This window comes from Neoarius graeffei, chromosome 16 (genome assembly GCF_027579695.1).
Source record: "Neoarius graeffei isolate fNeoGra1 chromosome 16, fNeoGra1.pri, whole genome shotgun sequence".
NCBI classification, from domain to species: Eukaryota; Metazoa; Chordata; class Actinopteri; order Siluriformes; family Ariidae; genus Neoarius; species Neoarius graeffei.
Window position 1 is genome coordinate 15860848 of NC_083584.1, and position 25282 is coordinate 15886129.

The window sequence follows — 25282 nt, forward strand, 5'->3', positions numbered from 1 at the left end:
TTTTTTCTGCCCACCCGATATCGATATATATATATATATATATATATATATATATATATATATATATATATATATATATAGTGCTCAGCATAAATGAGTACACCCCCTTTGAAAAGTAATATTTTAAACAATATCTCAATGAACACAAACAATTTCCAAAATGTTGACAAGACAAAGTTTAATATAACATCTGTTTAACTTATAACGAGAAAAAGTAAGGTTAATAATATAACTTAGATTACACATTTTTCAGTTTTACTCAAATTAGGGTGGTGCAAAAATGAGTACACCGCACAACAAAAACTACTACATCTAGTACTTTGTATGGCCTCCATGATTTTTAATGACAGCACCAAGTCTTCTAGGCATGGAATGAACAAGTTGGCGACATTCTGCAACATCAGTCTTTTTCCATTCTTCAACAATGACCTCTTTTAGTGACTGGATGCTGGATGGAGAGTGATGCTCAACTTGTCTCTTCAGAATTCCCCATAGGTGTTCGATTGGGTTCAGATCAGGAGACATACTTGGCCATTGAATCACTTTCACCCTGTTGTTCTTCAGAAATCCAACAGTGACCTTAGATGTGTGTTTAGTCATGTTGGAAAAGTGCATGACGACCAAGGGCATGGAGTGATGGTAGCATCTTCTCCTTCAATATGGAGCAATACATCTGTGAATTCATGATGCCATCAATGAAATGCAGCTCCCCGACACCAGCAGCACTCATGCAGCCCCACATAAGGACACTGCCACCACCATGTTTCACTGTAGGCACCATGCATTTCTCTTTGTATTCCTCACCTTTGTGACGCCATACAGTTTTGAAGCCATCAGTTCCAAAAACATTTATCTTGGTCTCATCACTCCAGAGTATAGAGTCCCAGTAGCCTTCATCTTTGTCAGCATGGGCCCTGGCAAACTCTAGGCGGGCTTTTTTGTGCCTGGGCTTTAGGAGAGGCTTCTTTCGTGGACGGCATCCATGCATGCCATTCCTCTGCAGTGTACACTGTATTGTGTCATGAGAAATAGTAACCCCAGTTTGGCTTTCTACTTCTTTAGATAACTGCAGTGAACTTGCATGCCGATTTTCTTTAACCCTTCTCATCGGAAGACGCTCCTGTCGAGGTGTTAACTTCCATGGACAACCTGGATGTCTCTGTGGGATGTTTGCAGTTCCATCTTTCTTAAATTTTTGTACCACTTTTGCTACAGTATTCTGAGTGACAAGTAAAGCTTTGCTGATCTTCTTGTAGCCTTCACCTTTGTGGTGTAAAGAAATTATTTTCTTTGGGGAATTCTGAAGAGACAAGTTGAGCATCACTCTCCATCCAGCATCCAGTCACTAAAAGTGGTCATTGCTGAAGAATGGAAAAAGACTGATGTTGCAAAATGTCACCAACTTTGTTCATTCCATGCCTAGAAGACTTGGTGCTGTCATTAAAAATCATGGAGGCCATACAAAGTACTAGATGTAGTAGTTTTTGTTGTGGGGTGTACTCATTTTTGCACCACCCTAATTTGAGTAAAACTGAAAAATGTGTAATCTAAGTTATATTATTAACCTTACTTTTTCTCGTTATAAGTTAAACAGATGTTATATTAAACTTTGTCTGTTCAACATTTTGGAAATTGTTTGTGTTCATTGAGATACTGTTTAAAATGTTTCTTTTCAAAGGGGGTGTACTCATTTACGCTGAGCACTGTGTGTGTGTGTGTGTGTGTGTGTGTGTGTGTATATATATATATATATATATATACTGTGTGTGTGTGTGTATATATATATATATATATATATATATATATATATATATATATATATATATATCTTTTCAGCTCTCTCACACACATTTCTGGTCGGGAGAGAGCTCCTTTTCTCTGCTCTCTCTCCTTTTATAGGGCGCGGTCACTGGAGGAGACACACAAACACAGGTTAATTCACATCAAGTGCAGTGATACTACCACTTATCATCCCTGACTCCGCCCTCCATTCACAGACCAATGCTTGACCACGCCCCCGCTGCCACTGTGTCACACTTAAGATTTGTGTGTGGGTTCTTTTCCCCCCTTTCTTTCTTCCTGTCCAGGTTCTCCCAGATGAGCATTCCAGGGACATGTGTTTACGCTTTGCTGACCTGGAGAGCAAACTGGGTGAGATTGATCATGCGAGAGCTATTTATTCCTACTGCTCCCAGATGTGTGATCCCAGGGTGAGTCATTAGTCATTTCTCCTCCGTCTCCATGTTTGTATAAACTTGACCTTGTTCTCACCACTAACTGTTTGTATTTGTCCAATATTCATTTGTTCAATGAGTTCTGCAGTTGCTCTGCAGTTGCTCTGTTTTATCATTCCAATCATTTTTATCTCCTCTTTGCATCCTTTCTAGATGACGGCTAATTTCTGGCAGACATGGAAGGAGTTTGAGATCCAGCACGGGAACGAGGACACCATCCGCAAGATGCTCCGGATAAAGAGAAGCATCCAAGCGACCTACAACACACAGGTCAACTTCATGTCCTCACAGATGCTCAAAGCAACCACCAGCGCTACAGATAAGTGAGACGGCATTGACTATTAAGACCTAATGACACTGTAACTATTGGCACCCTTCTTTGACTAATAATAATAAAATCATTCCCTGCATTGGGATGCTGTATGCTTTTATTTTTATTTCTTACATAGTACCATTTTTAAGCCCAAACCACCCTGCTTTAAATTTATCACCACGATGACATTTAACACTTGAAGTCACTACTGGAGAGGAGGTATGGGGCAAACTCATAATACCACAGGGAAACAGGACAGGGTGAAAGATCATAGTCATAGAATTATTTTAAAGTATTCTTGAGAGGTGCTGATTATTATTATTAATATTATTATTATGTATTAAACATATCCTCCTGAGAACCAACCCAAAGACTTGTGTCCTCTGTAGTTGACATTTGTTTTACATTCACACCCTCTTACTCTTTCAAGCTATTCACTTGAATCCTGGTGTCTTGGAAAGAGTACATTCTGGGCTTTCCAATGATGTATCATGTGACTAGGAGGGTTGCTGGGAAATTCCTAGTAAGGAAATCACACATTTGTTTCTTGGTTCGCAGGAGGATACAATCAGTTTCTTTAAGTTTTTCCACTAATTTGATGGAAATTTGTGTATAATGTTTTTTTTTTTTTTAATATGTACATTTTTGGTTATGTCTTGAGGGGTGCCAATAATTTTGGAATTTATTGATTTGAAACACTGGTTGAAGTCGATACCTGATGGCCATGAAAATATATTGATGACGATTTTTGTGTCTGCCTCTGTGTTGTCTCGCTTTCTCTTTGTACATCTCGGTGTGTGTGTCTCTCTGTACCTCTGTGTCTCACTTTCTGTGTGTGTGTCTCTCTCTCTCTCTCTGTGTTTGTTACTGTGTGCATGCACCCATGTGTCTGTCTCTCTCTACCTCTCTCTCTCTCCACCCATCACTGTCGGACCTTGTCCCAGGCCAGAGTGGTGTTGATGACATGATAATGTTGGAACAGAAAGCACAGCAGGCGGCTGGAGAAGCTGATAAGGACAAACCCAAACTGAAAGAGAAGATCCTCTTCGTCAGGTCTGACTCATTCTTCCTCACTTTTTATTTCCTTTCCTCATAAACTCCACTCAGTGTGCATTAAAAGTAAACTTTGTCTCATTTTGTACTTGTGTGTGTAATTATGGTGCAGGAGTGACGCCTCTCGCAGTGAACTTGCTGAACTAGCCAAACAGGCTAACCCAGACGCGATCAACATCGATGATGAAGAGGGAGATGGAGAACCAGACGGTGAGTTCTCCTGCACAGTTTAATGCTGACTCTGAGTGTCAGGATGTACCTTCAGCAGTACTGATGGTCTTTCTCTTGTCTTTGGTGCAGAGGTGCAGCTCGAGCAGAAGAGCATCCCTACGGCTGTGTTCGGAGGACTGAAGGACGACTGAACGCATTATCACTGATGTTTATCACAAACATCACACCTCAGCATCCTGTTATAGACAGAAATAGGAGATATTTGCCAAATGCAAATGAGCGGATTTGAATTGGTCGAGCTTCTGTACACTTCCTGCTGCTGAGTTAATGGCATGTCCGGTATCTGCATCAGCATGATGAGCAAAGTTCCAGATATGAACACAGGGGGACGCTCTTTCCACCGATTCACACAATCTTAAAGAAGGGGTTTTAGAACTTACTCTTGTTTTTGTCTGAGAGATTCCTACAAACAGTTTTACGATTTTGTGTACTGATAAAGAAATACACACGTCAAAATTGTCAAAATATATATGAAATAGACAATTGTAATTAGATAAACCTGTTGGCAGATTTTGATTTATATAAAAGTAAATTCAAACAACACGATTTAGAAAGCTGTAAAAAAAAAAAGTTTACTAAAGTTATTAAAATGGAGTCGAATGTCCAACAATCGAGCAGTGGCTCCAGTTCGACCGCTTTCCTGTTAGACTGGGTGTTTTCTGAAGTAACAGGTGATTTTTTTTTTTTTTTTTAAATCATCAGACATATCACTTTACAGCTTCGGGGCCAAGCAGGTAAAACCAACATGGAGGACGGTTTCTATAGTAACAGCTTTTCAAAGGGACTTGTATGGTGGACGCGGCACATAAACAGATTAAAGAAACATTTGTTTGCTGAAGTGATTTTTTTTGTAATAAGACGTTTAACATTTTATGGAAGGAGTCTCTAGTGGAACAGGATAAAGCGGCTAGAGATAATGAGATGAGATGAGTCTCTAGTGTTCGCACTTCATAACAGTCAGAGGTAAAGCTTTTAACTTTGAGTTCTTCTCCACACACAACACTTTGTGGTTTCTCAGTAATTTGACATGAGCTGCATTTGTTTTTTTGTCATTCAAAGGAGGGAAGGGGGGAGACTGTTCTTTATGGTGTTGTAATGCCACTGATGAAAGGAGCTAACTTGTTTCGCAGACAGTCCATGACATTAAATGTAACTAAACAGATAAAAAGTATGATGTTTGCTAATAAATTAGAAAATATTGCTGTTGGCAGAATGTTGTGATGTAAGTAGAATAAACCACATGCTGTTACAGGAAAATAATGAACTCTATGGTGGGAACACTAACTCTGCTTTGTCACTACTCCATCACTGATTATTTTCCTATAACTACAAGACAACTTTTTTAAATTTTTTTTTACTTCGTGCTTTGTTTACAGACACCTTTTGAATGATTTATGAAAATATGGGTTTCATGTAAGGGGCATGTCACCATAAAATAAGTCCAGGTACAAAGATTTGAAACAAACACGTCAAAAAAGACCCTAATTTTGCTGTAAATACATTCCTTAATCTATTGTGTATCCATGACCAAAATATTATACTGTAAAACAATCTATGGCTTTGTAGGAAAAAATAAGTGTCAGCTAGTTATATATGTGAACACCGCTATAGACACAGACAACCATTCACACTCTCATTCACACCTACGGTCAATTTAGAGTCACCAGTTAACCTAACCTGCATGTCTTTGGACTGTGGGGGAAACCGGAGCACCCGGAGGAAACCCACGCGGACACGGGGAGAACATGCAAACTCCGCACAGAAAGGCCCTCGCCGGCCATGGGGCTCAAACCCGGACCTTCTTGCTGTGAGGCGACAGCGCTAACCACTACACCACCATGTAGGCAGCGTGTATGACTGGTAATTACTAACATTGGCCACTAGGCGGTGTGTAGGACTGGCAATTACACTGGCCACTAGGCGGTGTGTATGACTGATAATTATTAACACTGGCCACTAGGCGATGTGTACAACTAACACTGTAATTACTAACACTGGCCACTTGGCGGTGTGTATGACTGGTAATTACTAACACTGGCCACTAGGCAGTGTGTATGACTGGTAATTACTAACACTGGCCACTAGGCAGCGTGTATGACTGGTAATTACTAACACTGGCCACTAGGTGGTGTGTACAACTGGCAATTACACTGGCCACTAGGCGGTGTGTACAACTGGCAATTACGAACACTGGCCTCTTGGCGGTATGCATGACTAGTAATTATTAACACTGGCCACGAGGCGGTGTGTCTCATCTCATTCCCATCTCATTATCTCTAGCCGCTTTATCCTGTTCTACAGGGTCGCAGGCAAGCTGGAGCCTATCCCAGCTGACTACGGGCGAAAGGCGGGGTACACCCTGGACAAGTCGCCAGGTCATCACAGGGCTGACACATAGACACAGACATGGGCGCCTCCAGGGGGGGAAAGGTTAGAACAATTCTAGGGGCCCAGCACTGCCATGGGGCCCTTTAAGGGGCTGATAATATGCTTTTAATAAGACTTTTGAAATAACAACAATGCAATATTCCATCTGGTAAAATGAGCTAATTTAACAAGGTTGTCTATTTCTTGAGTTCTTCAACATATTGTCATTTAACCCTCTCCCTTTTGCGAAATGGTATGGTCCAGTTCTGATAGAAGCGCGATGCGTTAAATCTGTGTGCTGATCAGTGCAACGCTACTTGCTGCTGTGTCGCGGTGCAGCAGCCAGCCAGCCAGCAGTGGAGTGCGTACAGTCTATGATCGCTAAATATGAAGAGTGGCTGTCAAAAACGTAAAGAAAGGCAGCTGAAAGCTGAGAGGGACTGGAGAGGCAGGCAACTGGTCACTCAGTTTTTCCCAAAGAAAGGTAGCTATTGCTCACGTGTGTTCAAAATATTAGCGGATGGTAAATGAACAGTATGAACGTGGTTGGATTAGCCTATCAAGAGAACACTTTTACAGTTTGTACAGTGACATTTTTTCCATTTTAATAACTGAACTGACTTGTGTGATAAACAAGATGAAATATTACGTTATGCTGGTGCTAATAACTAGTGCTAATAACCAATTTCATAACTAATGGGGTGCCCTAAATATGCACAGATTCAGCCTCAGGGGGACCTCCGCCCTACCAAACCACTGAACCCCCCTTTGGAGAAGGAGGTAAGCAGCAATACAACCCATAAATGCTTTAGGATTGAAGTTTTTAATGAGCGAGCGCCATATACAGTTTGCTAGATTAAAGTGTTGCTAATAAACTTTTTCTATGATTTATTAGCAGTTACATCACACATTTCACTACCAATTGTCCTAACACAAGAAGGCATGTGGCAAAATCTTGAATTTTCATTTGTGATTGTAAATGCACCAGAATTAGTCACTGACCAGTTTTCATCTAGTCCCTGGTAGGTTAATACATAAAATGTAATAACAAAGTCACCAACTCAAGGTCCATGGGCTATCAAAAGTCAAATAATGACAATAGTGCAATTGTGACGAGGGTGGGCAAAGTTGGGGGGGGCCCAAAATTTCTGGCGGTACCCCTGGACACAGACAACCATTCACACTCACATTCACACCTACAGTCAATTTAGAGTCACCAGTTAACCTAACCTGCATGTCTTTGGACTGTGGGGGAAACCGGAGCACCTGGAGGAAACCCACGCGGACACGGGGAGAACATGCAAACTCCGCACAGAAAGGCCCTCGCCGGTCACGGGGCTCGAACCCGTACCTTCTTGCTGTGAGGCGACAGCGCTAACCACTACACCACCGTGTAGGCAGCGTGTATGACTGGTAATTACTAACACTGGCCACTAGGCAGTGTGTATGACTGGTAATTACTAACACTGGCCACGAGGCAGCATGTATGACTGGCAATTACTAACACTGGCCACTAGGCGGTGTGTATGACTGGTAATTACTAACACTGGCCACTCGGCGGTGTGTAGGACTGGCAATTACACTTGCCACTAGGCGGTGTGTACGACTGGCAATTACACTGGCCACTAGGCGGTGTGTACGACTGGTAATTACTAACACTGGCCACTCGGCAGCATGTATGACTGGCAATTACTAACACTGGCCTCTTGGCGGTGTGTACGACTGGCAATTACACTGGCCACTCAGTGGTGTATACGACTGGTAATTACTAACACTGGCCACTAGGTGGTGTATATGACTGGTAATTACGAACACTGGCCCACTAGGCGGTGTGTACGACTGGCAATTACACTGGCCACTAGGTGGTGTGTACGACTGGTAATTACTAACACTGGCCACTAGGCAGTGTGTATGACTGGTAATTACTAACACTGGCCACTAGGCGGTGTGCATGACTGGTAATTACGAACACTGGCCACTAGGCGGTGTGTGTATGACTGGTAATTACGAACACTGACCACTAGGCGGTGTGTGTATGACTGGTAATTACTAACACTGGCCACTAGGCAGCGTGTATGACTGGCAATTACTAACACTGGCCTCTTGGCGGTGTGTATGACTGGTAATTACTAACACTGGCCACTAGGCGGTGTGTACGACTGGCAATTACTAACCCTGGCCACTAGGCGGTGTGTAAGACTGGTAATTACTAACACTGGCCACTAGGCGGTGTGTACGACTGGTAATTACTAACACTGGCCACTAGGTGGTGTGTACGACTGGTAATTACTAACACTGGCCACTAGGTGGTGTTTATGACTGGTAATTACTAACACTGGCCACTAGGCGGTGTATGACTGGTAATTACTAACACTGGCCACTAGGCGGCGTGTATGACTGGTAATTACTAACACTGGCCACTAGTCGGTGTGTATGACTGGTAATTACTAACACTGGCCACTAGTCGGTGTGTATGACTGGTAATTACTAACACTGGCCACTAGGCGGTGTGTATGACTGGTAATTACTAACACTGGCCACTAGGCGGTGTGTATGACTGGTAATTACTAACACTGGCCACTAGGCGGTGTGTGTATGACTGGTAATTACTAACACTGGCCACTAGGCGGTGTGTATGACTGGTAATTACCAACACTGGTACGCTGGAGGCCCGCACAGGACCAAAACCATCAGAAAACAACTCGATGGGTTTCTTGATGTGTACACTCTATACCTGTGGCTCTCTGCTCGCAGGAACTCTGCTAAAAAGTATTTACCCTGACACCCAATTATTTTTGTTCAGTGGACCAAAAGCTACTGAATTCGAATCACAGACTTTCGATTTTATTTGTTTTTTTTTTTAGATAGAACAATGAATTTAGGGCCATGTGGCCCTAAATTCTCCACTATTTTTTTCCTGTTTCACCATGACCCAATTCAAGATACTACATCATGCATCACATGGTGGGTTTTCCCTGTTCATGCAAGGCATTGTGGGATACAAATTTGAAACAGGAGGGAAAAATGGAGGACCAACTACAGTCACGGAAAGCGAGAAGAAAAGACATTATGTTGCGAAGGAAAGGAAACGCAGGACCAAACTAATAAATATCAGCGGTCAGCGAGCACCTTGGTGTGATCAGCTGTTTATTTAGCGACAGAATGATGTAACTGTCAGTGCACAAAGGTAAACCTGCGCTTGCGCACATGGACTTCCTCTGTCTGCTTGACTGCATGAAGTGAGTGATTTCATGCACATTATTTGTTTTAATCCCCTCAAATTAAATAACTTCCCAGCCCCAGAATGGCCTGATATTTTGTGAGATATTACAAGAAATTAACATATATCACAATGAACAAATTTCAAAGGGAACTAAATTTCGCTGATTTTTATGACCTCAAAAGGCTTTAATCGATAATGCATCAGCCACCAAAATATTATCCTGTAAAACAAACAGACTTTGTCTGAAAAATAAATGTGAGCTATGCACTTTCAATTTATACTATACAAAGTTTACAGCTGATTTTCTGTTATGATGCTGCTGATGTCTTCAACATTCTGACTAATTTACTTGGATTGTCTGCACCAAATTTACCAAGTGACCCTTATTTTAAAGATAATTAACTGTTGATTTAGAGTATCCACTAAAGCAAGTTTTGTAGCGATACCCCTTTTATTGATTCTCCGACAACCTGTCCAGCCTCCTGTTCTTTTCTGTTCTGCACAGAGAAAACTGTTGATAGTGATGTTGGAAAACACTGGACTGTTCCTTTAAGAATGGCACCAAAGATTATAAAAGTCGCACCCAGGAATGTTGTTATAATCTTCTGATAATGACAAATGACATCTTGCTCCAGCTTGATGCACAACACTCGAAAAGGCTTGACAAGAACAAGATGCAACTAGAAAAGCGCTCGGAGAGCGCAGACCTCCGCCAAGAATCTTTTAAAAAAATCCGGGATCCAGAAGGTGATCCGGATCACCGCCAAAATTTAATGGATTGTTACTTATGCCCAGTCACACCCCTGGAAAAAATTTCAGAGCAAGCCGTTCATTAGATTTTCTGTAATGTTGCTAACAAACAAACAAACCAACAAACAAACAAACAAACCAACGCTACCGAAAACATTACCTCCTTGGCGGAGGTAATAATAATAATAAGTTAAATTTATATAGCACCTTTAAAGAAACCCAAGGACGCTTTACAGTTATAGACAAGGAAAAAAATAAATAAAAAATAAAAAAATAAAAATAATAATAATAAAAAAAGTAAAAAGTCCACCAAGTAGGGGTCAGGATGTAATTCCCGTGGTGTAGCAGCCACAGTCCCACCAAAGCGCACGAAAACGAGTCCCACATCTCCAGCACAGCTGCCGTGACGCCGTCAGCAACATCGCTCAAACACCACGCCATGGATCCGCAAAGCAAGCACAGAAGCTCCGCCACGCAGAGCGCTGGTGTGTCCCAAACTGCCTGCACAGCCGCCGCGACACCACCAAGCAACGTCACTCGGAACATCACGCCAAGCGTTAAAGCACAGAGCGCTGGACAACCATGATGTAAAATGAGCAACGAGCTCAATGCAGTCCATAGCTGGGAGCACAGGCATCATCCACAGCGAACCAAGGCCTGGAGGGAACCGATGCCCAAATTAGGTCCGGAGCTACACCACCACTGGCAGACAAAACACTCAAACAAACATCAAACTACACAAACACACAGAAAAAAATATAAATAAATAAAATGAAAAATAGAAAAATAAAAATAAAATTTAAAAAAAGCTCTGGTGAGAAGCGGCAGACGTACTCTCAACCGGAAACGGAAACGAAAAAAAAAAATAGTTTGAGGTAATTAAGTAAACGGGGGGGAACCCACCAAAGTTGTATTGGGCTTCGAACATGTTTGCATGCTGTCAGTAACAACTTTCCACTGTTTGATTTATTACAATTCGATTCACTAATTTGGTTCTTGTCGGGTATAATTTGGGTAATAAATCTGTCCTGAGATTCTTGTGTACAGAAAGTAAGAAAGCAGCTGAAGGGAAAATGCCATGTTGCTCCATAATGAGGTTAAAACAGTCAGGTGTGCTAATCCTCTTAGTGCAGTTAGAGTTGAGGGTGCTGCTTTGAGATCTTACTGTGAAAATGGGAGTCATGTGAGCTGGGAGTTTCTTTAGCTTCACATGAGGCTGAATATTTATCTGAAGACTCTACTTAAGGAAAATGTAACTGGAGATATCAAGGCAATTAAAAACAGTTTAACAATGAAATGGGACACTGTGTTTACACCAAGCTCTTCTAATTATGGGGATATAAAAGTTCTGCATTTATTGAGTCACTGTGTGGTCTTCTACAGTGTCTTGCAAAAGTATTCATCCCCCTTGGTGTTTGCCCTGTTTTGTCACATTACAAGCGGGAATTAAAATGGATTTTTGGGGGGTTAGCACCATTTGATTTCCACATGATGCCTACCACTTTAAAGGTGCCTTTTTTTAATTGTGACACAAACAATACTTAAGATGACAAAACAGAAATCTGGAGTGTGCATAGGTATTCATCCTCCCCCAGAGTCAACACTTTGTAGAGCCACCTTTTGCTGCAATTACATTTGGAAGTCTCTTGGGGTATGTCTCCCATCTATCCACTGGGATGATTGTCCATTCCTCAAGGCAAAACTGCTCCAAGTTAGATGGGTTTCATTGGTGTGCAGCAATCTTCAAGTTACACAACAGATTCTGAATTGGATTGAGGTCTGGGCTTTGATTAGGCCATTCCAAGACATTTAAATGTTTTTTTGGGATATTTTTTATAACCCAACCCTGAGCTATACTTCTCCATAACTTTGTCTCTCACCTGTTTGGAGTACTCCTTGGTTTTCATGTTGCTTGCTTAGTAGTGTTGCAGAGTCAGGGTCCTTCCAGAACAGGCTGGACATCATGTGACACTTTGAGTGCACACAGGTTGATCTTAATCAACTAATTGATTTGATCAACTAATTGATAAACTGAATTGATGGCAGCATGGTGGTGTAGTGGTTAGTACTGTTGCCTTACAGCAAGAAGGTCCTGGGTTCGAGCCCAGTGGCCGACGGGAGCCTTTCTGTGTGGCGTTTGCATGTTTTCCCCATGTCTACATGGGTTTCCTCCGGGCAGTCCGGTTTCCCCCACAGTTCAAAGACATGCAGTTAGGTTAACATGGGGTGGCCTTGGGCTGAAGTGCCCTTGAGCAAGGTACCTAACCCCTAACTGCTCCCAGGGCGCTTGTAGTATGGCTGCCTACTGCTCTGGGTGTGTGTGCGCATGTGTTCACTGCTTCAGATGGGTTAAATGCAGAGGATGAATTTCACTGTGCTTGAGTGTGCATGTGACAAATAAAGGCTTCTTCTTATGTGACTTGTGAAGTGAATTGGTTGGACCAGCTCTTATTTAGGAGTTTCATTTGAAAGGGGGTGAATACCTATGCACACTCCAGACTCCTGCTTTTTCATCTTAATTATTGTTTGTGTCACAATAATTTTTTTTTTGCACCTTTAAAGTGGTAGGCATGTTGCGTAAATCAAATGGTGCTAACCTCCCAAAAATCCATGTTAATTTTGACAAAACAGGACAAACACCAAGGGGATGAATACTTTTGCAAGACACTGTACTTCACCATATAAAATGTTGGGGGAAAAAAAGATTACTTTGTCTGAAATTTGTATTTTTCACATAGCAGATGAAGGCGGCACGGTGGTGTAGTGGTTAGCGCTGTCGCCTCACAGCAAGAAGGTCCTGGGTTCGAGCCCCGGGGCCAGCGAGGGCCTTTCTGTGTGGAGTTTGCATGTTCTCCCCGTGTCCGCGTGGGTTTCCTCCGGGTGCTCCGGTTTCCCCCACAGTCCAAAGACATGCAGGTTAGGTTAACTGGTGACTCTAAATTGACCGTAGGTGTGAATGTGAGTGTGAATGGTTGTCTGTGTCTATGTGTCAGCCCTGTGATGACCTGGTGACTTGTCCAGGGTGTACCCCGCCTTTCGCCCGTAGTCAGCTGGGATAGGCTCCAGCTTGCCTGCGACCCTGTAGAAGGATAAAGCGGCTAGAGATAATGAGATGAGACATAGCAGATGAAATACCTAGATGCTAAATTACATCTGGTCAGATTTTGCCACATTCACATCTTAATATATTCATCAACTATTAATGGTAATGTCATACTTTCAGAGGGAAACAGAGGTGCCAATATTTTTTGCCACTCTCCCTTGAGGAATTGGTTTGGATTCAAAATTTGAATCACTGTGTATAATAAATTAATATTTGGGGTGGCACGGTGGTGTAGTGGTTAGTGCTGTTGCCTCACAGCAAGAAGGTCCGGGTTCGAGCCCCGCGGCCGGTGAGGGCCTTCCTGTGCGGAGTTTGCATGTTCTCCCCGTGTCCGCGTGGGTTTCCTCCGGGTGCTCCGGTTTCCCCCACAGTACAAAGACATGCAGGTTAGGTTAACTGGTGACTCTAATTTGACCGTAGGTGTGAATGGTTGTCTGTGTCTATGTGTCAGCCCTGTGATGACCTGGCGACTTGTCCAGGGTGTACACCGCCTTTTGCCCATAGTCAGCTGGGATAGGCTCCAGCTTGCTTGCGACCCTGTAGAACAGGATAAAGCGGCTAGAGATAATGATGATGAAATTAATATTTGACCATTTTAGTTTCGCTGAAGATTATAACCTGGGATTACATTATACCCTGTTTATGTTATACCCTGTTTTTAGAATAGATTCCTTTAATTTTGCATTAATTCAGTGAATTCAGTTTTCACATTGCCGTATGTGAATCATGAAAAGCTCAGACATTAGAGATTTTATGAGCAGCTAGTTGTGATGTATGACAGGGTTAAAAAAAAAACACCCACAATACCAGTCAAAAGTTTGTACACCCCTATTCTACTCATCCATAGGTTTTTCTGTATTGTGACTATTTTCTACATTGTAGAACAATACTGAAGATATCAAAACTATGAAATACGTAACATCTGGAGCATATATAGAATTATGTGGCAAACAAAAAAGTGTTTTAAAAAAAAACATACGTTGACACTTACCTTGATGGCGCTTTACACACTTGGCATTATCTTAACCAGCTTCATGAGTTTGTCACCTGGAATGCTTTTCAATTAACAGGTGTGTCTCGTTAAAGGTTAATTAGTAGACGAGTTTCTTGCCTTCTTAATGTGTTTGAGATCAAATAGTAAATAATAAAAATACAGTAAATAGCCCTATTCCACACTACAACTGTCGTAATCCGTATCATGTCAAGAACCGCTCAACTAAGTAAACAGAAACATTACTTTAAGACAGGAAGAAAAACCATTGAATTAGAAGGTGTGTCCAAACTTTATATCCTGGTACTGTATACATATGTTTTGGACACACTGAAGGTCTAACACTGTTCTTCACGCTGATAGCATATTAGTGATGAGTCAGAGAGATTAAAATATGTGAGCTTACATTAGGAATCTAAAAGTGTTGATCAAAACTAAGTTTCTTGTTTATGGATGGGCAATGTGGCAAAAAAAAAAATAACATCACAATGTTCTATAAAGCCTGTGAAAGACTATTTTTCAAGTATTTAATGAATAGAAAGGTATTTCAAGTGTTTAACAAAGAAAAAAATCAAACAGCATGTTAGAAACCATGATTTTAATTTGTGACACCACAAGCTGTTATTATGCAACAGGTCAAATTGTAATTAAAAAATGGATGGGATTGTCAGGCAACAGAAGTTTGAGGGACAAACAGACATATATATATATATATATATTTTGTGCCAAGAAGAAAAAGGCAAGTTGACTATTAGTTTTTTTTTCTCAAATACCTTTCTCTGATGGCCTTAAACCAATTCACATACCATAGAAAGCTAAAATTAATCTTACTCAGGCATGTCATTAAAATCTCACTGCTCAGAATAAACAAACTGAACTTGGATGAACCAGTTTATTAGCGGGTGTGTGCACGCGCAAATAAGAATATAAGAATAAGAATTATAATATTGAGTGAGACATCTCCATGGATATACTACCTCTTACAGATGTAATTTTATCACAACAGTAACTGAGTCTACATTTTTATTACCATTCTATAGCTTTACGTGTTTTAAGGTAAAAGTTTGTCCAAAAATAAATATTATGTAATTTTTCCCCTTACTACAAATGTGGCCATAGTACAAGACAGACACTAAACATGTCTTGACTGATCAAATACAGTATGTTTAAGATTAGAGGGGTCAGCGTGGACAGTGTGTAAGTTTTGGCTTGTAAGTGTGCTTATCTATAGCTAAAGCTACTAATGAGTGTATTAATATACAGGATTATTTTCCTCATCAAAAAATTCCCATGCAGGAATTGGCCAATTAGATATGGTCATGGTATATCCTGGATAAACCATGAACTGATGTCACAATTTTAAGCTGACTCGAGTCAGAGCTGGGGCTCAGCGAGCATTTCTGTGTGTGTAGCTCTACGTATCATGACCATGCCTAACGAGGCAGCCGATAGCATATATTGGGCAGGTCGAAGGTCACTTCAATGTAAACAAACAACATGGCTGCCTTCAGTGACTTTATGCCAAGGTTCAATCTTAACACTTTTAGTTTGGAATTGTTTGATAAGGGATATAAATCAAATATACCGTGCACTGAGAGGCATCGGAAATTATGGATTCTCCACTCAGAAAATAGTACTATACCAGTCACCAAAGAGAATCCATAATAGGCCATGGGGAAGCCAGGCCCAAACCATGATACTACCACCACCATGTTTCACAGATGGGAAAGGTTCTTATGCTGGAATGCAGTGTTTTCCTTTCTCCAAGCATAACACTTCTCATTTAAACCAAAAAGTTCTATTTTGGTCTCATCCGTCCACAAAAAAACATTTTTCCAATAGCCTTCTGGTTTGTCCACGTGATCTTTAGCAAACTGCAGACGAGCAGCAATGTTCTTTTTGGAGAGGAGTGGCTTTCTCCTTGCAACCCTGCCATGCACACCATTGTTGTTCAGTGTTCTCCTGATGGTGGACTCGTGAACATTAGCCAATGTGAGAGAGGCCTTCAGTTGCTTAGAAGTTACCCTGGGGTCCTTTGTGACCTCGCCGACTATTACACGCCTTGCTCTAGGGTGATTTTTGTTGGTCAACCACTCCTGAAGAGGGTAACAATGGTCTTGAATTTCCTCCATTTGTACACAATCTGTCTGACTGTGGATTGGTGGAGTCCAAACTCTTTAGAGATGGTTTTGTAACCTTTTCCAGCCTAATGAGCATCAACAACGCTTTTTTCTAAGGTCCTCAGAAATCTCCTTTGTTCGTGTCATGATACACTTCCACAAACGTGTGTTGTGAAGATCAGACTTTGATAGATCCCTGTTCTTTAAATAAAACAGGGTGCCCACTCACACCTGATTGCCATACCATTGATTGAAAACACCTGACTCTAATTTCACCTTCAAATTAACTAGAGGTTCACATCCTTTTTGCCACTCAACGATATGTGATCTCATCTCTCATCTCATTATCTCTAGCCGCTTTATCCTGTTCTACAGGGTCGCAGGCAAGCTGGAGCCTATCTCAGCTGACTATAGGCGAAAGGCGGGGTACACCCTGGACAAGTCGCCAGGTCATCACAGGGCTGACACATAGACACAGACAACCATTCACACTCACATTCACACCTACGGTCAATTTAGAGTCACCAGTTAACCTCACCTGCATGTCTTTGGACTGTGGGGGAAACCGGAGCACCCGGAGGAAACCCACACGGACACGGGGAGAACATGCAAACTCCGCACAGAAAGGCCCTCGGCGGCCCCGGGGCTCGAACCCGGACCTTCTTGCTGTGAGGCGACAGCGCTAACCACTACACCACCGATATGTGATCATTTTCCTCAATAAATAAATAAATGACCGAGTATAATATTTTTGTCTCATTTGTTTAACTAGGTTCTCTTTATCTACTTTTAGGACTTGTGTGAAAATCTGATGATGTTTCAGGTCATATTATATGCAGAAATATAGAGGGTTCGCAAACTTTCAAGCACCACTGTCGATGGACTGTGTACAACATAATAACCTACACTATTGTCCCTTTAGAATGCATTATAAAGCCCAAGAATTAGCATTTTGAGTTCAAATTATAACTTAAAAAAAAAAAAAAAAACACCTGTTCTAGTTATACATACAGAGCAGCCATATACCTGAACTTGCTCTTTACTTCCTCTTCCTTACATACAAACTGTCTCATTTCCATGCCATTACATCCCTACTGCAGTGCATTGTGGGATTTCTGGAGGGCTGGATATTGCATTAACCTTTCAGACATGATTTGTTTCATTGGTCATTTAAATTCAGACATAAAATGCCAGCAAGGTGAGGTGAGGTTTGTCAGACTGACTGACCCGAGCTCATAATCAGGCACCTGTTTTTGTTAACTTCACATTACACCTTCCTGATTCTACCTGCCTGGTTGCTTTTAGAAGGTTAGTCCCGCCCATGCGTGACTCGTTCTGAGCTGTGATTGGTCCGTGGTGGGGTGAGTGACGTGCACACGGAGCACCTGGAGCTCTCTCGGTAGGTCGGCGGCGGCGGCGCATTTCTGCCCAAAGCGCACAGCGATGCGGACTCTGATCTGGAGCAGGAGCAAAGGGGAACAGAATATCCGCAGAAACCGCAAAACGGCGCTCCGTGGCACAGCCCAGGCGTGTTTTTGAAGCTTTGTGGCCTTACATGAGGATGAAATAAGACTATTTTTGTATGAATAGGAAGCACTTTATTATTCATCATCATTATTATTATCATCATTATTTTTTTTCTTCTTCTTCCTGGATCCTGGTTTTCTGTGACCGAGACGCCACCCGACATCCGTGTTTTCACTCCACGCAGCGGGATATGAAAGCATGACCGTCTGATTTCGAGCTTTGTTTTCTTTTTCACGGCTCTACCTCGCCTTGTTTTCCTCCATAAGGCCTGTCTTTTTTAAAGGCGAGGCTCGCTATGGTGGACACAAATGCGATGAGGAAGACTTTCGTGGTCCCGGACGTGAAACCGTGGGATCAGTACGACATTAACCGAGCCAAGATCTGCGCCAGTGTGGGCTGGGTGCTGGCCAAATCCTACGGCAATGCAGGTACTGACCCATTTACGCACAACACCTACCGTACACTGAACTCCAAGATCACTCCATGCTTCATCCCTTCATTATGCGCTTTCATGCGTGGAGGTGAAAACTCAGCGTCCCCCCCCCCCCGAGACACACAAAGACACACATCAAAGCTGGAACCATCCACAAAGATGCGTTTATTTTTTGTCCGTTTCTGTTTGTAATAGCATATAAACATCTTCCAAGCATAGCCTGCAAGAGACACTGTTTGATCTCCAACTGCTTCTAGGCTACATTTTTATAACCATATGGCTAAATTAAACTAAACTAAAGCCTCATTCTTATCCAGACTCCTTATTGACTAGTCAGATTTTTACACAATAACAAACGTTTCAATTTCTTCACAAATACATTTCTGAAGAAATGTAGCATTATGTGTCATATATGCTTTCTTTGACTTGAATGTAAATTAGATTTACTGTGAGTCACTCGTGTAAGAACACACACCCACCTCTCTCTCTCTCTCTCTCTCTCTCAATGCTGTTTTCATCCAAAATCCAGGTATATGACCTGCACATGCACTGTATCCTTGTATAATAATCTCATCTCATTATCTCTAGCCGCTTTATCCTGTTCTACAGGGTCGCGGGTAAGCTGGAGCCTATCCCAGCTGACTACGGGCGAAAGGCGGGGTACACCCTGGACAAGTCGCCAGGTCATCACAGGGCTGACACATAGACACAGACAACCATTCACACTCACATTCACACCTACGGTCAATTTAGAGTCACCAGTTAACCTAACCTGCATGTCTTTGGACTGTGAGGGAAACCGGAGCACCCGGAGGAAACCCATGCGGACACGGGGAGAACATGCAAACTCCACACAGAAAGGCCCTCGCCGGCCACGGGGCTTGAACCCAGGACCTTCTTGCTGTGAGGCGACAGCGCTAACCACTACACCACCCCTTGTATTATAATAATAATAATAATAATCCATCCATTATCTGTAACTGCTTATCCTGTGCAGGGTCATGGGCAAGCTGGAGCCTATCCCAGCTGACTACGGGCGAAAGGCGGGGTACACCCTGGACAAGTCGCCAGGTCATCACAGGGCTGACACTTACTGTATACCCTGTCCACATTAGGGATTTTGTACCCATACGATACTACTTTCGTACCGCAACACCTGTCCACACTAGCAACTATACCAGTACTGTAGCGGTATAACTGTATCGGTACGAAACCCACAAATGTATGGGTTTCGTACCAGTACAGTATCGGTACTGAAGCGCTTCGCTGTAGTGTGGACAGATGAAGCGGTTCTGTATCGATACAAATATAATGCGCATGCGCACTGAACCATTCCTACTTCTTCCGGGTGATTCATACAATACAATACGCACCTGCTTTCCAGCTGTAAATAAAACGTCAAAATGGCTCAAAATAACCGTGGAGCTACATGGAGCAAAGACGAAGTTATGTGTTTGTTGGAGCTTTGGGGAGACGAGTGATGCCAGGAACAGTTGAGGGGTACACGTTGAAATATCGACGTGTACAGACAATTGTCGAGTGATCTCCGCCGCTTCATGGGCGAAGATGCGGCTGGTCACGCTCCAGAGCAGTGCCGATCGAAAATAAGTGTTGATACGCGATTATCACAAAGCAAAGAATCACAACAATAGGTCTGGGGCAGGACGTAGTAAGTTTCCATATTATGATATAATGGATTGGGTTTTACAAGATAGGCCCTCGACATCACCGGCATTCTCTCTAGATATAAGCGATACGGCCGATCCCACTGCCAGTTCGCAGAACGAGGGAAGTGCTCCCGCTGTGAGTCTGTGGTTACTCGGTAACCACGGAAACATTTCGCGCATGCACATTTCAATTACCGTGAAAGAAAACCGCAAACATTTCTCGCTAGTGTGGACAGATGCACTAAACTGTACTGGTATACTTTGTATCGATACAGTTATACCACTATCGTACCGGTATATATGTGAACACCGCTATAGACACAGACAACCATTCACACTCGCATTCACACCTACGGTCAATTTTTAGAGTCACCAGTTAACCTAGCCTGCATGTCTTTGGACTGCGAGGGAAACTGGAGCACCCGGAGGAAACCCACGCGGACACGGGGAGAACATGCAAACTCCACACAGAAAGGCCCTCGCCGGCCACGGGGCTCGAACCTGGACCTTCTTGCTGTGAGGCAACAGCGCTAACCACTACACCACCATGCTGCCCCTGTATCCCTGTATAATAATCATCCATTCATTCATTCATTATCCATAACCGCTTATCCTGTGCAGGGTCGTGGGCAAGCTGGAGCCTATCCCAGCTGACTATGGGTGAGAGGCGGGATACACCCTGGATGAGTCACCAGGCCATCACAGGGCTGACACGTAGAAAGACACAACCATTTACACCTATGGTCAATTTAGAGTCACCAGTTAACCTAACCTGCATGTCTTTGGACTGTAGGGGAAACCGGAGCACCCGGAGGAAACCCACACAGACACGGGGAGAACATGCAAACTCCACACAGAAAGGCCCTTGCCGGCCACTGGGCTCAAACCCAGAACCTTCTTGCTGTGAGGCAACAGTGCTAACCACTACGCCACCGTGCCATCATAATAATAATAAGTTATTATTGACCGAGGATGTGGTAAATGGACATGAGTCCCTCTTTACCAGAAAATACCAGACTGGTGTCTGGCATGGGATAGACTACCTCGATGAGGGTAGATAGACCCCTCTGAGCTTTGGTTGGCAATCTGTCTAATGATGGTGGGACAAAACTACTGGTTGGTGGAAACCTTAAAAAACACACCTCACTGGATGAGAGAATGTCAAATACCGAATCTAACCCTAACGACGTTAATGGGACTGGAGCTTTTAAGCTACATCCACACGACAACGGCAACGAGATGTTATTTAAAAATATATCGCGTCCAAATGGGCAACAATCAGTAAAATATCAGGTCCATATGGCAACGCAACGCTTGCTGAAAACGATGCAATACACATGCCACACCTCTAGGGGCGCTGTAAGACGGTCCCTTCGGAGACACCAGAACAATAGAAGTAAGGATGCATATTAGCCACAAAGTCAGGAAAATCTGTTTGTAAAATTACATTATAATGACCAAATACAATGAAAAGTATTTTTCCAGTCTCACCTGTGAAAGGTAATCCCATGTGATCTCGTTTGGATGGCAAACCTGTTGGTACAGTTAAACGCAGCTAATCTTTATTCTCCGCTTTGACCTCTCCAAAATGGCGGTGAGGATGACCTATGATTCTACGCGGAAGGTGGTGTCTTTAATGGTCCGGAATAAATTGAATGCTAATTAAATAATGATTAATTTGCTCCTCTACGCCCTTTTTGAGGAATGTATTGTAGGACTTAAACCCACATCTGAAGAGGTGAGATCGCTCTTTTTTTCTCTATTTTTGCTGGTGGGATTGACTCTCTCTCTCTCTCACTTTGCACCATTACACAATAAATATTCACAGTGAAAATATTTTGTAAGTGCGTTTCATGAACCAAGTTATAGGATTTGTTGACAACTCGCATCGCAATGAGAAGCTCATTGGCACTACTGGTGTTAAGAATCAGACCATTTCATAAATGAATATTTTGCTGTAGAGCTGCAGTGTTTGTACAATTGCATGTTTTTGCTTCACTATTACTGTCACTATTCTGCTTCTTGCATTACTACTGTGAACTAACACTGAACATAATAATAATAATAATAATAATATCTAAGCTCGTGTTTCACTCTCACTAGTGCTCTGTAAGGCTTTTTCCTGGTGATATTCGTTACACTTCTACCCGGCGTGAAGCACTGACAGTCATGTGGTTGTGACGTCATCGTAAACAAATCCGTTTTACTCATCCAGACGACTTCACAACGGCAACGTTGCCAGATCTTTCCACTCTGGAACCCGTTCTCAAAAAGATTGCGTTTTGGGCACCCAAAACGCCGGTGCCGTGTGGACGCCAGGCCTAAACGATAAGCAATTGTATCGGAGTCACCTGAATCCGTTGCCGTGTGGACAGGGCCTTAGTGAAGGTGTCATGTCCGGCAGGTGTCCTGTGGATCAGCAGCGCAGGCCCAGTCGTCATCCTGCTACTGCTGAATAACGACAGAAGAGATTAGGACAACAGACGGTTGTTTGAATGTTATCTCAGGAGTGACTCGGAGAGACGAAGATACAGAAAAAGACTGCTAGACCTATGGATAGCTTGAAACACCAACAAAGAGCTAAAAGAAGTTAGTGAGCAGAGATTGGCTGATCAAGTGTGCCAGATTAAGATCAAGAAGTGGATAATTTATTACATTTATATATAGTGCTATATGTACACACTAGCGCTATATGTACACACTAGCGCTTTACAATTCAAAAAATGCAAACAGACGATAATTATACTTCAAGTTTAAAATCACTACAGAATAAAAATAAAATTTCAACAAACAAGTCATAATCTAAGAAGCATAAGCTGATTTTAAATAAGGTTATCAGTTGTTTCTTGAAATGATTACTGTTTACACATGACTTAAGTTCTCTTGGCAAGGTATTCCATAACTTGGGACCTGCATAGACCTAGCGTTCTTCCACCAAATGAACAACGCTTGATACTAGGAACCACCAAATCATTGTTGTCTGCTCGAGTTCTCTTTAGGGGCCGCCTCTTCATTATAAGTTCAAGGTCCAGTGGAGAAAGACCGTTCAGAGACTTGAATATCATGACCAGGACTTTGTGCTGGATCTGCTGACGTATAGGCAGCCAGTGGAGTTGTTTCATGACTAGTGTTATGTGCTTATATTTGCCACGTTGTGAAATGGAAACATGTAGACATCTTCTGTACCCTGGTGAGTAGAGGTGTGATGATTAATCGATCCCCGATCTATTGATCCATTTCAATCTGCGATTTTAAAAAAATTGATTAAAATGTATTGAGTCACGATTCACTAACGATACCTAATTTCATCCTGATAAACCTCGATGTATAGCAAATTTCGACAAACGGCATAATTTTGATATTAAAAATTCAATTCGGTATCCGGAGCTGTACGTGGGCGCAGCCGTGTTTGTGGTTGCTATAGCAATCTCGTGAGATCACGCGTTGCTTTGTGAACAACATGGCGGGCGACTCAGAATTCTTGAAGGCACCGGCTTTTAAAAGCCCAGTTTGCTGGCATTTCTTACAATCTCGGTGCCTTCTGTACTCTCTGGACAATGCATGTTGTCTCAAGAGGTGGAATTCATTTTAACACAAGTGACTGTATTTTTGTGTTTTAAAAAACTGAGACAAAAGTCATGGAGTTTTCATTGCTTTTTTTTTTTTCTGTGTGTGTGTCTTGCGGTTTGAAAATTAAAATGTGCCAAAAATGACTGAACTGTGATGCATTGATGGTTACATTCAAAGTCAATGGAGTGACTGGAGTCTGAATAAAGATTTCAAAGGCAACCTTTTTTTTTTTTTATTGCTCAACATTTCTAAGCTGACAGTTAACAGAATATTGACAATGATTTGCATCAGTTATAAAATAGAAGACGAAAAATGTGAATCGTGATTCAAATCGAATCAGAAGGTCAAAATTGTGATCCGAATCGTGAAAAAACTGAATCGTCACACCTCTACTGGTGAGGTGCTTAAATATACATTCTCTGTATATCCTGGGTCCGGTCCATTTCTCTGACTATGCTGTATGTCCACTTGGGAACACGACACGTTGCACACGATAGACACCATGTTATTGAACGCGGCCCCCAGATTCCATTGAACTTGACTATAAAAACAATGTGTAAACCTACCTGCTGGTCCGGATCTTACCTCTTACATCATGAGGAATTAGTCAGGAAGTACTGCAAATTACTTAGGAGAAAATAAATCTAGATAATATTGATTAGATTAAAGTTATCTGGCTGAGCACTAACTCGATAACGAATATGGATTATAATATCCGGGTTATTTGCACTCCCTCTCGAACAAAGGTGGTAGCTCTTACTGTCACTTGTGCATGTAGTTTATTCTTTGACTTGAAATGTAAATATTGTATGAGTTACTGTGAGTCATGCCTGTGAGAGCACACGCCCACTTCCACCTTAAGAGAATGCACCCCTAAAGCTGCTTTTATTTATTTATTTTTATATATCGTCTTACTTTCACTGCCTTAAAGGGTGATTCTCATGAAGCTGCAGTGAACATGTCCAGGACGCATTTTCCAAAATCAATACTTAATTCACATAAGCTCTGATATTTTGTGTAAAGAAAATAGGGAGCACTGTATGGACACATGGTTTTCATCATATAAACTAATTTTTATATCAATTAAACAAAAAAATCTATGGAAATTCTCATTACCATTGTGTCCGCATCCCTTTTTTTAATGTTTACTTTAAATCATATAAAAATTCCTAATTATATAAAAAAATAATAGTGTAAAGTTATTTTAAAACATCTATATTTATGCATAATATTAATATTTTTTGTGTTGAACAAAAAAAGGTACTTGATTTTAAACAAAATAACTGTGTCCGCACCAAATGTTTCTCATTACCGTTTCATGATTTCACCCCCTATAAAAAGTACACCGTGCCTTTAAATTGATCAGCTATGATGCATCCCTTCAGATACAAGATTCAAAATGGAGACAAGGTCAGTTGCTCACTCTTCTCTTACTTTGTGATATTTATGTTAATGTTGCTAAATCTGTCCTCAGTTACACTGTCTATCATCATTACCGTTATGGCTTAATACTCATTACTTTAAAAAATAAAAAAATATATTATTTTATGATTATCACAATATAAGGTTTTAACATGTGGCAAAGTCATAGGTTGCTAGCATGCTAGCATTTCAGGTTATTTGTGAAATTAGCCAAGAGTATCTCATTACCGTTACTCAATATTCTCATTACCATGCACTGTGAGGGCAATAAATAAATG

General features: G+C 41.9%; 2 protein-coding genes across 5 annotated transcripts in view; both read left to right on the forward strand.

Annotated features, from left to right (window-relative positions):
- The first annotated feature begins 3223 nt into the window (after positions 1–3223).
- Positions 3224–4259, forward strand: LOC132899953 (pre-mRNA-splicing factor SYF1-like). Its single transcript, XM_060941993.1, has 3 exons — positions 3224–3600; positions 3713–3810; positions 3901–4259. The coding sequence occupies exons 1-3, from the start codon at positions 3431–3433 to the stop codon at positions 3960–3962; spliced, it is 330 nt and encodes a 109-aa protein (XP_060797976.1). The 5' UTR covers positions 3224–3430; the 3' UTR covers positions 3963–4259.
- A 13523-nt stretch (positions 4260–17782) lies between these two features.
- The window catches only part of camsap3 (calmodulin regulated spectrin-associated protein family, member 3), an 85630-nt gene continuing 78130 nt past the window's right edge, over positions 17783–25282 (forward strand). For all 4 annotated transcript variants that reach the window (XM_060942568.1, XM_060942569.1, XM_060942571.1 and 1 more), the window contains exon 1: positions 17783–18340. In XM_060942568.1, coding sequence (XP_060798551.1) covers positions 18208–18340 — 133 coding nt within the window. In that variant the 5' untranslated portion in view covers positions 17783–18207. The remainder of the gene's footprint in view (positions 18341–25282) is intronic.

Excerpts from the sequence above, each read along its gene's own strand:
- LOC132899953 (XM_060941993.1), top strand. The coding sequence starts at position 3,431 with ATGTGTCTGTCTCTCTCTACCTCTCTCTCTCTCCACCCATCACTGTCG. Across the intron at positions 3,601-3,712 it reads GAGAAGATCCTCTTCGTCAG|GAGTGACGCCTCTCGCAGTG; the intron begins GTCTGACTCATT and ends ATTATGGTGCAG. Across the intron at positions 3,811-3,900 it reads GGGAGATGGAGAACCAGACG|AGGTGCAGCTCGAGCAGAAG; the intron begins GTGAGTTCTCCT and ends TCTTTGGTGCAG.